At 44.5% G+C, this 15,464-nt stretch overlaps 1 protein-coding gene across 7 annotated transcripts in view; it reads right to left on the reverse strand.

Moving 5' to 3' along the window:
- The window catches only part of LOC121278994 (zinc finger protein ZFAT-like), a 200,713-nt gene that overhangs the window by 93,668 nt on the left and 91,581 nt on the right, over positions 1-15,464 (reverse strand). For all 7 annotated transcript variants that reach the window (XR_005943310.1, XM_041189692.1, XM_041189688.1 and 4 more), the window contains one exon: positions 7,964-8,196. Coding sequence is in view for 6 of the 7 variants with exons in the window: in XM_041189692.1 (XP_041045626.1) it covers positions 7,964-8,196 (233 nt within the window). In the remaining variant the exon portion in view is untranslated. The remainder of the gene's footprint in view (positions 1-7,963; positions 8,197-15,464) is intronic.

The raw sequence follows: 15,464 nt of genomic DNA on the forward strand, positions 1-15,464 counted from the left end.
GCTCAGGTCTCCATCGCTACACTCAGTGGACTTCAACAACTGCAAGGGCTTCCACTCATTGCAGCTAGCATGCGACCACCAGAAATGCATCCTGCAGGTGTGAGCATGGTTTCCAGGCAGTGTGCACGACACCTACATTTTGAACCGCTCACAGATCCCTAATGTTTTCCAGGGTCCACAGAGGCTGCAGGGTTGGCTCCTTGGGGACAATGGCTACCAACAGACGCCGTGGCTGATGATACCCATTCGGCGGCCTCAGACTGCAGCAGAGTGACACTATAATGAGGCTCATGCAGCAGCACGCGACTGGTGGAGCAGACCATTGTGATACTAAAGGTGCAGTTCTGGTCCTGCAATATAGTCCGCAGAGGGTGTCATGCATCGTTGTCGTCTGTTGCGCTCTTTACAACCTGGCACTCCAATGGAAAAATGAGATGGCCGAGGACATGGAGGAGCTGGAGGTCTCCTCTGATGAGGAGAACGCCGATGGGGATGAGGGGGAGGGAGTCCTCGGTGATGACGATGATGGGGATGAGGATCTCGCACTGGTTAGACGAGGCAGGTGTGCTCGGTAGGCCCTCATAGTTGCCCGATTTGTGGAGGATGATGACGACATGCAATGAGGTGTTCCCGTAGATCCTCACATCACAGTTGTGAAGGTTTGACTCCAGTCTTGCTTATCGCAGCACCAATACCCTCTGTGAAAATGCTCCTGTCATGCAGATGCAGTGGAGGCCCTAAGAGTCACTCGATTGTGGGAGGATGATGACAACACGCAGGGAGGACACTCCATGAATCTTCATATAGCCTCTAAGTATGTCTGGCTCCTGTCTGGCCGAGGGCAGCTCGCTTGCGCTCCATGATCAGGGCCATCTCAGAGACGCAGACATGAAACTTTAGATACATCTGACACTGTGTCCGCCTTTAGCCCTTCAGGAGCTGGTGCACAGCCTCACTGGTTACAGATGCTGGTGTGACGGGGGCCAGCCTCACCTTAAAGGTGCTGAGAGTACACAGTAAAAATGAGAGAATTCTGTGGTGCCTGCTCACGTCATTCTGGTAGCAATGACCAGCACCGCCGAGGTGCAGGCATCAGTAATGTTTCCAGTGACAGGCTGGACCATCACTGTGGTCTGAAGGCTGCACAGACCACAGGGAAGACGTCCTGGTCTGAGACACCTGCCTTTATCTTGTGCAGAAAGGTTTCACATCTGAGTGACAAGAACACTGCTCATCAGAACAAGGAGCCATAGGCAGGGACGCTTTGTTGGGAGTTTATTGACAATAGTGAGTAGTGTGTACAGGTGATTAACTCCTGTGCCCAGGCTGTGCAACTACTTCTTATTAACGCTTGGCCTAAATAGCCAAGTGGTTATGGTACTGGGTTTGGAACCCCAAGATCAAGAGTTCAAATCTCACAATGGCAAACAATGAAACAACGTAACTTCATCTGAAACAGATGGAAACGTGTTTGTACTCGAAAGAGTTACATCTTCTTAATTCCATGCCCAGTGGGCACCGCGGGGACTGGAGTGTTTTGTTGACCCCTTTAATCATATTTTGGTTTAAAGTTGTACGTTTCCTTTAAACTTTGTTCTTGGTTTTACAGCTGACCTAAATTAGGGGCTGTGCCTGATTTATCCCTAATTTTGTTAATTTAGTTTAATTGTTTTAACTCTACAAGAGTTACATCTTCTTAATTTTCCTGACCTATCACTACATCTTGGTGCTCCCCAGACATCCACATCAGAGATGGAGCCAGTCTGCTGACTGTGACACCCTGTCTGTGATGACTATGGAGGGCGTCCTCTGGAGGGCCAAGACTTGTTGGGTCCTGGCCTGCTTTTGGGGTCCTGCTGTACGGCAGTGGCACCCTCCTCGGCCTGTAAAGCTGGAGCTGTGGAGGTCAGAGGAGAGGGGATTCGGATGGGTCGGTCACTCCTAGAGTCACCTGAGTGGATGGCCCCGGAAGGTGTACCTGCTGATCCTCCTCCCCATGGGTGCCCGAGGGCTCCTGGTTGACTCCGTGAATGGAAGAGGTTGCTGGAGTGAGATCAAGCTGCTCAGCACTCCGCTCACATACACATTGTTGGAGGTCAACTATGGCATCAACAATGGAGTTAAGCCCACGCAGCAGTGCAGGAGTGATGTCCTGGACCAAGGTCTCCATGACAGTCACCATCCTGCCAGTGATGACCTTGGTGCGTTGCAATGCCTGAGCTATCACCTCAGCCTGAAGACTGACAGACTCCGCCATCGTGCCTTGCAATCTGAAGAGTGCAGCGGACATCCCTTCCTGATGTTCCCTAGCTTGCCTTTGCAGCTCCAGCAACTGTGACATGACCGAGTCCAGAGGCTCGTCAACTAACTCAGACTCAGTACGGTTCTGGCCTCCAGCAGTCCCCCGAATGCTGGGGATGTGGAAAGTCCTCGCCTCCGCCTGCTGTGGATCAGAAAGTGTGAAGTGCTCACCAGATTGTGATCCCAGGGCTACTCTAAAGCTAGGTCCCACTGAGGTGTGTGTCTCTGCACTGGCGGAGATTGTGGGTGAACACTGTGATGGGACTTCAGGGATGATGCCTCCAGATTCCTCTTCAGACGTGTCTTCAGGGTTTGATTAGAGGTCCTGGGTCGTGGACTTTGTCGGCTGTTTGGCGGATGTGCTGCGAAAGCAAGGGGCGATAATTAGTGCATGGCAGTGGCCCGTGAAAGAGGACACATCACTCACAGCATGGTTGTCTGATGGATGTTGCACTGCTGGATCCTCACTTGGTAGAGCAGGGCCGACCTCAGTCAGCTCAGGACTGGTCCCAGGCATCACCGGCCAGCTGGATGGCTCTGTTTTCGAATTCTGTCAGAACTTTGATCTCCAGCACCCCTCCACCCATCTGCGGCCTTTCCATCCTGTTGTGTGCCAATTTGTCCTGCGTGGATAGAGATGGGGAGAGTGTATCAAGATGCCAGCCAGGCCAAATGATAAGTATGCCTGGCCTGTGTGTGTGGTGAGTGGTCCCTTGGACAGGATAAGGACAATGACGGAATGTGTGAAAGGATGAATGTGATGTCCCTTGCACTGGGAGTGAGCAAGGGCCAGTGGATGTGTGATGGGTTTGTGAGTGTGTGAGTTGGGAGTGATGAAAAGAATGACTTACCCGGTGGAACAGAACAGATCATGCATCCTTTTCTGGCAATGGGTGTCTGTCAACTTCCTCTGCAAGGCATTTGCGCTGACCACTGCCTCCCAAGCCAGGTTGGTGATTTTGATGCCCATTCTATGGGCAAAGCGGGGGTAGAGCACATCCCAGCAGGCTGCCATGGGATCCAGCGGTTGCTTGAGGGATCCATCATTAAAGCGGGAGGGGCTGAAGTCTTTTCTCCTTTGCTAACCATGTCTCCTGGGCAGCAGTGGTGAGCTGGTGGTGATGAGTGCTTTGCTGGCAGCAGCCTTTTAAAGACGGCAGCCAACATGATGCAACAGTGGGATCATGGCAGGTGGGCGAATGAGAGCCCAACTGCCATGGAAACGGCGTGTTTCTCGGGAGTGAGTAAATAATGAGGTAGGCTCGGGATGATACGGCATGAAAACCCGCCATTTTCATCAGCAGGTTGGAATCCATTTTACCCACCCACTACCACAGTTAGCTCAATTCTGGGAAATTTCCATCCTATATTCCATCTGCCAAGTTCTTGCCCACTCATTCAACCTGTGTATATCCCTCTGTGAATTCTTTGTGTCATCCTCACCACTTGCCTTCCCATCTATTTTTGTGTCATCCGCAAACTTGGCGATAGTAAATTCACTTTCCTCATCTAAGTCATTAATATATTGTAAATAATTGAGGCCCCAGCACTGATCCCTGTGGCTTTCCATTAGTTACAGGTTGCGACCCCCTTATCCCAAGTCTCTGTCTTCTATTAGTTAGCCAATCTTCTATCCATGCTAATATACTATCCCCAATACCATGGGCTCTTATCTTATTAAGTAGCCTTATGTGCGGCACCTTGTTGAACGCCTTTTGAAAATCCAAATATATTACATCTACTGGTTCCCCTTTATCTATCCTGTTTGTTGCCTCCTCAAAGAATTCTAATAAATTTGTTAAGCACGATTTCCCCTCCATGAAGCCATGCTGACTCTGCTTGATTAGATTATGTATTTCTAAATGCTCTGCTATTACATCCTTTATAATAGACACCAACATTTTCCCAAGTTTTGGTCCCCTTATCTAATGGGAGATACACTGGCATTGGAGGCAGTCGAGAGAAGGTTCACTAGGTTGATCCCAGGTATGGAGGGATTTTCTTATGAGGAGAGGTCGAATAGGTTGGGCCTGTCATTTTTGTTTAGAAGAATGAGAAGTGACCTTATTGAAAGATATAAGGTTCTTAGGAGGCTTGACAGGATAGATGCTGAGAGGTTGTTTCCCCATGTGGGACAGTCTAGCACCATAGGGCATAATCTCAGAATACAGGATCATCCATTTAAGACAGAGGAGGAATTTCTTCTCTCTGAGGGTAGCAAATCTGTGGAATTCTTTACTGCAGAGGGCTGGGTCATTAAGTATAGTCAAGGCTGAGATAGTCAGATTTTTAATCAGTAAAGGAATCAAGGGTTATGGGGAAAAGGCAAGAAAGTGGAGTTGAGGATTATCAGATCGGCCAGGATCTTATTGACTGGCAGAGGAGACTAGATGGGCCAAATGGCCTACTTCTGCTCCTATGTCTTATGGTCTTACATCCTACCCTAAGGGCTACTCCTCCTCCTCTTCCACTCTGCCTGTCTTTTCAAAATCTTGTGTACTCTGCCATGAATTGAAACCCATTTCTCCCACACCAATCTTGGAGCCATGCATCCAACTCTCTGATTTTATTCATTCTGTGCCCATTCACTCATGGCTTAAGTAATAATCTAGAGATTATTGCCCGTGTGGTTCTGTGTTTTTAATTTAATCCCTATGCTCATACTCTCTCAACAGAACAACTTCCTTAGTCCTGCCTATGTCCTTGGCACCCACGTATACCACGACAACTAGATACTTCCGCTCCCACTCCAAGTTCCTCTCCAGCCCAGAGGAGATGTCCTTAACCCTACGACTGGACAGGCAACGCAGCCTTCATTGGAGGAAACATTATCTAACCCACTAACTATTCTGTCCTCTTCTATAACTACATTTCTTTTCACTTCCCCAACTTGAATGGCTCCAATTTTCATAGTGTTGTGGTCAATTTTCTCATCCACCCTGCAGTCTTCAGTTCTTGTCCACAGAAGCTGCAAGAACCCCAAACTTGTTGGGCAATGGCAGGGGCTGAGGCTCCTCCACTTCTATCTTCTGGGTTTCCATATGTGCCTCACTTGCAGTTACACCCACCTTGTCCCTGACCACGCACCAAATCAGAAGTAGCTAGGCTAAGGGATGTGACTGCCTCCTGCAGCAAAGTGTCAAGGCAAGCTACCCCCTCCCTAATTCATTGCAATGTCCAAAGGTCAGACTCCAGTTCTTCAACTCTGAGCCCAAGTTCCTTGACTTGCAGATACTTACTACAGATGTGGTTGCCGTGGATCACATCGGTGTGTGCACCAGCTCCATATGTGTGAGCTGCAACATATCACCTGCCCTGCCATCTTTACTTAATTATTTAACTACTTCAAGGCTTCAAGTTTAGAAATATCATCAACTATCATCTGTAGTTATATTAAGTAATTTGACCAATTAAGCTATAAATTTAATGCAATGCTTATATTTCCCCAGTGCTGGTTTAAACTAGTACCCATATTTAGAGGGATAAAGTCTTAAAACTCACCAACCAATCTCACCTACCAGCTCATCTAATCAATGCCTTTGAACACTTACCTGCTACATATAAATTATCAACATCATAAAAGTGTCAGTGTAGTTGCCAATAATTAATTCTCCATTTATAGTGTATTAGTAGTCTGACAGAAATAGCTGTAGTGAACAACTCCCATATTGTGGCACCATACTTATACCAAGGGTTGTGAATTGGTGACATTTGTGCCTAAGAAAGAGCTCCATTGGTGGTTGGAATGTTCAACATTTTCCATTGTGCAGGTGGGAATATCTGCTTTTCAATTTTTTTTAAACTCAGCTTTCAGTGAACCCTTTGAGTATTGTTAAACATCACTGTAGCCCAAGAAGAGTGAACTGGGCATTCCTAAGCATAGGATCAGTAGCTGAATCCAGAATTATAACAACAATAATTTGCATTTATATAGCATTTTTAACAGAGCAAAACAATCCAAGGCACTTCACAGCAGCATTTTCAAATAAAAATTTAACACCGAGTCATCAACTATTCCAACGTCCAGAGCTTAATGCCTAGGCAACTGAAACACAGCCATCAATGGTAGATTGATTGAAATAGGGTTCTTGCAGGAGGCCAGAACTGAAGCAGCACAGGCTAATGAGATGGAGTAGGTTAGGATGCAGCAAGTCAGGGGAGGGATTTGAAAAAATGAAAATTTTAAAATTGAGGCATTACCAGTATAGATCAGCTAGGACAGAAGTAATGAAATAAACAGAACTTGTTGCAAGTTAGGATCTGGAGAGTATATTTTGGATGAACTCAAGTTTACGGAGGGGTGGAAAACAGAAGGCCACCAAGAGGATGTTGGAATAGTCAAATCTAGAGGTAACTAAAGCAAGGATCAGGCCTTCAGTATAGGTGACATGAAACAAGGGCAGAGGCGGACGATTTTACAGGTGTGGAAGTAGGAAGTCTTGCTGATAAAGCAGATACGCGATTGGAAGCTTATTTCAAGAGTCAAATACACCAAGGTTGTGTGCAGTCTGATTTAGCCGCCGTCAATTCCCAGGGAAAGGGATGGAGTCTGTGGCTAAGGAATTAGAATTTATGCTGAAGATGAAAACAACTGCATCAGTACTCCCATCTAGTTGGAGAAAATTTCTGCTCAAGTACTGGAGTTGGACAAGCAGTCTGGCGAATTACAGGTAGTTATATTATCAGTCATGCTTTCAAATGGAGTGGAAATCATTCCCTAAGTTAGAGCACTACATGATTTAGCTATGATTGTATTTTTACTCCAAAAGTTCAAAATATTGTGTGCAATTCTAATCAGTGGTTAAAAAAATATTATTTGATCAATGAAGTCACAGAAGATAATTCTAGGTATTAAAAACAAAGAAGGCATTTCCCAGCGCAAAGATCATTAGGCCATCTAGCCTGATTGCTCAATCCCTCCTTTTTCCTGAAGTCCAACACTTCATAGGTGATTGGAATGGTGATAAGATGATTGCATTCTGAGCATTACTTTCCTGGTGATGAAGAGCCAGTGAAGAAAAAAAACTTGCATTTATTTGTTGCCTTTTACATACTCAAGACATTCTAAAGTGTTGCACAATCAATGAAGCAAAGTCACTATTGTTACATAGACAAATGCAGCAACCAAATTTTCACACTGTTAACATCGATAAGATGTAACAATTAATCGAGTTTTAGTGATATTTGTTAGGGATATATATTAGCCATGACACTGGGAAGTACTCTTCTTCAAATAGTGCTGTGGAAACGTTTACATCTACCTCAACAGCTGGAAAAAGTCTTGTTCTAGGCTAGACCTCTGATAGTTCAGCACTAACTCGGTTATTCTACTGACTTGTCAGCCTAAATTATGTGCTCAAGTCCTAGAATGGAGCTTGAACCCACAACTTTCTACCTGAGAGACAACAGAGCTGCTGCAACTAAACCAAGTTGTTGACACATTTTTAAAGCTTATTGCCTCCAGATTGTGAGGCACATACGTAAGCGAGGTTGAGGAAAAACAGGTTTTATTTAATGGCTGGTTTAAACATAAAAATTTCCAGATAGCCCACTCAAGAGTTGATAAGACTGGCTGCCTGGAACCAATATTATTTTGGAAGCAGCTCTCCTTGGCTGTGTCACTTGTTGGCACAGAGAATTGTATTGGGGGTGAAGAACTTACCAGTTCACCATGGTTTCTCTGGTGCGCCTGCAGCTTGTACTTGTCCGCAGTGGTGTAACTGCATCCCTCAGATGGGCACCTCAGCTGGATGTTGCTGTGTTTCTGCACGACGTGGCGTTTTAAACAGTTCTTGGTGATGGAGGAGTAGCTGCACTGAGAGCAGTAATACAGGTGCTCCCGGGTGTGCGTCCGAATGTGCATGTCATAGTGGACTTGGTACCAGTATAATTTTCCTTTAATAAGGAGCGGGATGGGAAGAGGGGGAAAAAAGGAAGCGGGGAGAGGAGGGTTGGGGAGGAAAAAGCACCGTAAAATATAATTAGGATGAAAATACTGGCCAATTTTCTTATGTGTGAGGGAACCTGCATCATGGCCAAAGCAACCTGGTTGTAAAATGGGAGATTGCAAAGGACAAGCATGTAATAATTTCAAAAGCATCAGTTTAAAGTGCTCAAATTTTTCAGTCATTCATATCATTAATCAATATATGTATTTCACTGCTAGCTTTCCAAATATATGCTTAAAAGCTATGGTAACCAAGTCAACACAAGAGAGCTCAATACACAGTGAAATTTGTACTGGTTTATTTTTACTTGTCAAAAATATAAATAAATATTTTGCTTTCACAACCCCGAAGAGTTTTACATCAATTAATTACTTTTGGACTATTGTAAGAAATGTACTAGTTGACTTGCTCATGGCATGGTCCCACAAACAGCAATAATATAACCAAATGATCCGTCTTTAGTGACATTGGTTGAGAGATAAATATTGGCCAGCTCATCAGGAGAATTCCCCTCCTCTTCTTCAAAATAGTGACATGGGATTTTTTTGGTCCACCTGAGAGGGTCTCAATTCCCCATCTCATACGAAGGACAGCAACTGATAGTGTCATCCTAAAGGTTGCATTTCAGTTTCTTGACTGGGACTTGAATCCACAATCATTTGTCCCAGATGCAAATGTGCTACTGACTGAGCCACAGCTGACACAGAAAAATATTTAAAAATTACCAGCAAAATATTTTTGGCAGGTAATAATGATAGAGAGGGCAGTGCTTTTTTTTACTTGCTTATCCCTGCTAATGCAATGAAATGACAGTTGGTTAGGTTATTATTGCAAACACAAAACACACTCATACCAAATTACTTTCTCCTTTCTTTTGACACAGCCTTTAATCCATTAAAGCAAGTAAATGAGACAGTGGCACAGATCCGCCATGATTTAACTTAACAGTGCAGCAGGATGGAGCAGCTGAGTAGCCTCCGCCTGTTTCTACGAAAAAAAGTCTCGGTGAGCAAACGGTTTATGCATTTTCCATGAATTTCTTGGGATAGGGAGGATGGCAGGAAATTAATATTTCAAGAAATTTCAGTGAAAAAAAGTTGGTAGAGCAACTGCATTTTTAATTGAATCAAATTTAAGTAAAGTATTACTTGTGTTGCATAATGATTTGTTTCTAGAGTTAGTGATCTTCAAGGTTAGATTGGATAGATGTATGAAGGAAAAGAAGGGTACATATGATTTGGCTGTTTGCTCACACTTTAGGAAAGATGTAAAGGTCCTTGAAAGGGTGCTGAGGAGATTTACCAGAATGGTTACAGAGATTGGAGGTTTAGTTACAATGGTAGGTTTGAAAGACTGGGTTGTTCTCCTTGGAGAAAAGGAGATTGAGGGGAGGTTTGATAAAGGTGTGCAAGATTATGACAGGTTTAGATAGGATAGGCAAGGAAAATTAGTCTCATTAGGATGAGGGGACTCAGATTTAAGGGCAAGAGATGCAGGGGGAATGTGATAAAGATCATTATTACCCAGTGAATGATTATGATCCAGAACTCGCTGCCCATGGGAGTGGTGGAAATGGAAACAATCAATGATTTCAAAAGGAAATTGGATGGGCACACTTGAAGGCTATGGGGATTAAGCAGGGGAGTAGAACTGAATGGAGTGCTCTGTTGGGAGCCAGTATGGAAGTAATGAGCCAAATACCTCCTCCAATGCTAACTGATTTTATGAAATCGGGAGTAAACATCAACATGGTATTAAAGGTGGTGGCCATGGAAATAGTGGTTGCGTTGGTTGTCATCTTCAAAATTCTGTAGATTCTGGAACAGTCCCAGTAGATTGGAGAATGGCAAATGTAATCCCACCATTTAAAAAAGGAGGCAAGTAGAAAACAGCAAATTACAAACCAGTTAGCCTAATTTCAGTAGCAGGGAAAATGCTAGAGTACATTATAAAGGGTGCGATAATAGGACATTTAGAAAATATCAATGGGTTTAGACAAGCTCAACATGGATTTATGAAAGGGAAATCATGTCTGACAAACCTACTGGAGATTTCTGAGGGCGTAACAAGTAGAAAAGATAAGGGATGTGGTGTATTTGGATTACCAGAAAACTTTTGATAAAGTCCCACTTAAGAGGTTAGTGTGTAAAATTAAAGCACATGGGATTGGGGGTAATATATTGGCATGGATTGAGAATTGGTTAGCAGACAGGAAACAGAGCAGGAATAAATGGGTTTTTCTCAGAATGGCAGGCAGTGACTAGTGGGGTACTGCAGGGATCTGTGCTTGGGCCCCAGCTATTCACAATATATATCAATGATTTGGGTGAGAGAACCAAATGTAATATTTCCAAGTTTGCTGATGGTACAAAACTTGGTGGGAATGTGAGCAATGAGGAGGATGTTAAGAGGCTTCAAGGCAATTTAGACAGGTTGAGTGAATGGGCAAATTCATGGCAGATGCAGTATAACATGGATGTGTGAAGTTTTCCACTCTGGAAGGAAAAACAGAATGGCAGAGCATTACTTAAACGGTGATAGATTGAGGAATGTTGATGTACAAAGGGACCTGGGTGTCCTTGTACACCAATCACTGAAAGCAAGCATGCAGGGGCAGCAAGCAGTTAAGAAGGCAAATGATATGTTGGCCTTCATTGTGAGAGGACCTGAGTACAGGGACAAGGATGTCTTACTGCAGCTGAGACCACACCTGGGGCAGATTATTGAGCTCAGCGGGCGGGTGTGCACATGACCTGGCTGAGCGTAAAATGATGCACGATGACGTCAAGCGGGCGTACCAATGTCATCCCATAGTCCGGCGATATTTTGTTCGGCGGGCACGCACCGGAGTCAGCAGCACGCCTGCCAACAATTAAAAGGCCTATTAAGGCCATTAAAAAGGTAATCAATTACAAATTTACACTGCCCGTCCAACCTTCCAGTTAGCAGGCAGGCAAAAACGCCAAGTGGCCTTTGCACTTTTTTGGAAACCTCATCCACGGGCAAGATAAAGCAAATAAAAATAAAATAAAAATTTCACACTTGACTTAAAAACATGTGACAGAGTCACATGAGGGGAAATGTTTTATGACATTTTTATTCTCTTCATTTTTTAAACAGTGCTTCATCTCCCTGAGGTAGCTCCGTGCCTCAGGGAGACTGAAGCACTCTTTCGCACACAAGCATGAAGTTCATGCTAGGCCTGCTCGCCCTCCCTCCGCCCACACAGGCAGCATTGAGCGCTGCCACTTGCGTTCCACATTGGGCAGGCCTTAATTGGCCCGCCTGTGTAAAGTTGCATTGAGGTGTCGATCACGGGCGGCTTCCCGACCACCCTCGCCGAGCACCCCCGCCAAGGGCAATATTCTGCCCCTGGAGTATTTTGTGCAGTTTTGGTCTCCTTACCTAAGAAAGGATATACTTGCCATAGAGGGAGGGCAGCGAAGGTTCACCAGACTGATTCGTGGGATAGCAGGATTGTCATATGAGGAGAGATTGGGCTGACCAGCCTGTATTCACTGGAGTTTAGAAGAATAAGAGGGAATCGCATTGAAAAATATAAAATTCTGGCAGGGACGGACAGACTGGATGCAGGGATGCTAGTTCCTCTGGCTGGGGGTCTAGAACAAGGGGTCACAGTCTCAGGATATGGGGTAGGCCATTTAGGACTGAGATGAGCAGAAACTTCTTCACTCAGAGGGTGGTGAACCTATGGAATTCTCTACCATAGAAGGCTGTGGAGGCCAAGTCACTGAATATATTTAAGAAGGAAATTAATAGATTTCTGGACTCTAAAGGCATCAAACGGTATGGGAAGAGCGCAAGAATGCAATGTTGAGATAGCGGATCAGCCATGATCATATTGAATGGCAGAGCAGGCTCAAAGGGTCGAATGACTACTCCTGCTCCTATTTTCTTTGTTTCTGTATTTCTAAGGTTTTTGCTGGATTAGCCAATAGCCTAATCCCACTTTCCAGCTCTCTGTCTGTATCCATGTCGTTTATTGCACTTCAAGTGCATACCTAAGTAATTTTTAAATGTGTTGAGGGTTTCTGCCTTTACCACTGCCTCTCCATTTCAGGCAGTAAGTTCCAGACCCCACTGTCCTCCTGGTGAAAAAAAATTCTCAACTCCCCTCTAATCCCTTATCAATTGTCTCTAGTTATTGATCTCTTTGCTAAGGGAAATAGGTGCTTCCTATCTGCAATATCTAGACCCATCATAACCTTGTACACCTCAATTAAATCTCCCCCAAGCTTGCAATGCTCCAAAGAAAACAATCCCAGCCTATCCAATATTTCCTCATAGCTAAAATCCTCTAGTCCTGGCAACTTTCTCTATACCCTCTCTAGTACTCTCACATCCTTCCTGTAATGTGGTGACCAGAGCTAAACACAATACTATAGCCATAGCCTAAATAGTTTTTTATACAGTTGTATTGTAATCTCCCTACTCTTATATTTTATGTCTTGGCTAATAAATAATTCTGCAAGCTTTCTTAATCACCTCTCCAACCTGCCCTGTTACCTTCAGGGATCTGTGAGCATGTCCTCCGGGATTCTTCAGTTCCCCTTCACTTCTCATTTTCCTACCATTTATTGTGTATTTCTTTGCCTTGTTTGCACCCCAACCCCATCCCTCACAATTCTCCAGACTGAATTCCATTCTGCTACTTTTCTTCCCAATTGACTGTTCATAGGCTGTACGCTGCAGGAAGACCATTCTCCTCACTATGTAATGACAATTTTTTGTCTCAACTGCAAACTTCTTAATCATTCCTCTAACATTTAAGTCTAAATCATTGATGTATACCAACAAAAGCAAGAAACCTAGTACTAGCCCTGCAGAACTTCACTGGATGCAGATTCCAGTCTCAAAAATTTCCATCAACCATTACTCTTTGTTTTCTGCCACCGAGCCAATTTTGGATCCAACTTGCCACTTACTCTTGCATCTCCTGGGCTTATACTTTTCTGACCAGTATGTCATTTGAGACTTTGTCCAAAACCTTGCTAAAATCCATGTATATCATATCATATATGCTAGTCTCATTGACCCCCTTTGCTAGAGGCTCAAAACATTCAATCATTTTAGTCAGGCGCAACCTTCTGTTAACAAATCCATGCCGACTGTCCTTCATTAAACTGTGGCTGTCTAAGTGACAATTTATACTGTTCCTCAGAAGATTTTCTAATAATTTGTCTGCTACTGAATTTAAACTGATTAGTCTGTAATTTACTTGGTCTATCCCTTTTTATCTTTTTAAAAAACGGTACAACATTAGCAGTTTTCTAGTCCTTCTTGTTCTGGCCAAAACTGATTCTACCGATCTGGATAGATTCTGCCCCTTCGTGTCTCACTGAACCTTGAAATCACAGGATAAGTTATACATTTAAAGCATTGGTTCACTGCAAAATGCTAGACCGGTATTGAAACTTTTAGAAATGAAATAAAAGTTGCTTCATCCAACAAGCCAATCCCTTTTACAGAGTTCAATCATTGTACGGATAATCTCAACAGACAGCTGTATGTTTACAACAAGGCCAATCAAAATTAGAGGTAACAACATTGTCACCTCAATTCTCCAATCCCAATACCTCCCAGCACAGTTCTCCACTATTGTTCTGAAGCCAACCTCTCTTACTCTGGTGCAGGGAAGTGTTGGAGAATATTGAGAAGTAATGAATGATGAAATGCAGAACAACAGAGGGAGCCAGTATGGCCTTATGGGTACCTGACAAATACTTTAGAGCTCTTTGAAGAGCTAACAAACTTTGTGGAGGATCTTGATTCATGTTATTTATTTAAACTTCAGCAGAGTTCACAATCATTACATCTTGTTCTGATGAAAGGTCATCAAGCTAAATAGCTAACTGTTTCTCGCTCCACAATCGCTGCCTGACCTGCTGAGCATTTAAAGCATTTTTGTTTCTCAAACTTATTTCCAACCAATTTCTCGCTGTCTAAACAGCATTATTGGACATAGCCACCCTCTCAATAATTTCCTCTTCGATCATAACATCAGATGCGTGGTATCCTGATGTAGTTAAATAGTGACAGAGAATTTGCTGAGAGGAACTGAAAGCAGTGATTAGTGTTACAGTTATTATAGCACAGAAGGCCATTTGACCTATAAGTCCCATGCCCGTTCTTTGTAGAGAAATCCAGTCAGTCCCATTCCCCTGCTCCCGGTAGCCCTGCAAGTGCCTATTCAATTTCCTTTTGAAATCGTTGACTGTATCCATTTCCACCACTCTCACAGGCACTGGTTTTAGGCATTTAAAATAGGTTAAATAAAATTTTTGAATTGGTTGCGCTCCTGCCTCTGATTCATGGGGTTGGATTTTATGCTCCCCCGCCAGTGGCTTTGATGGCAGGGGATCATGGAAAATCCAATGGGTGGCCTTCCCATCACCTACCCCCAATTTGTCTGAAAGTTTACAGGATCAGACTTATTGAGGCCCTAACATGGCCAATTCATGGCCCATAAGGGCCTCATCAAGAGCCCCCCAGTATTTTACCCACAGCGGGGAGAATTGCGCGCCATGCAGGAAGCCCGGAAGCTTTAGCTGCACAGTGTCGGGCAAGGGCGGGGGGGGGGGGGGGGGGGGGGGGGGGGGGGGGGGGGCGCGGGTGTGGTGTGGTGGGCACCCCTTCCTTTAACCCTCCCCCTTGGCCTCCTGAACCAGGCCCTCCTAAGTCCAGTCACCCCTCCTCATAACAATATTCAACCCCGAAATTACCTGTCAGCCCAGGATCCTCATCATTGGGGGCTGCTGTAGTCCCAGGAGTGGTTGCTGGTGGAACTGCTGGGACTATAGAACTGCCAGGCAATCCAATTGGCTGGCAGCTCTCTAAGACTGGACTTCCTCCTGAGAAAGGGGCAGAAGTCTTGCCTTAATGAAAGTAACTCAGCTCCCAACTCCTGGGATTGTGGGTGGGCTCCTCCCACTGACCTTTTAAACAGGCGGGATGGGGGCGGGGGTGGCACAGGGACTCCAGTGCCCCATAAAATCTAGTCAAGGTTATGGGTTGAAGTCCTTTTCCAGAGACCGGAACACAAAATCTAGGCTGACTACTTTAGTGCAGTATTGAAGGAATGCTGCACTGTTGGAGGTGCTATCTTTTGGATGAACAGTTAAATCAAGGCCCATTTGCCTGCTCAGGTGCATATAAATGTCACTATTTTGAAGAATAACAGAGGAGTTATTCTTG

Source organism: Carcharodon carcharias, chromosome 6 (genome assembly GCF_017639515.1).
Source record: "Carcharodon carcharias isolate sCarCar2 chromosome 6, sCarCar2.pri, whole genome shotgun sequence".
Taxonomy (NCBI): domain Eukaryota; kingdom Metazoa; phylum Chordata; class Chondrichthyes; order Lamniformes; family Lamnidae; genus Carcharodon; species Carcharodon carcharias.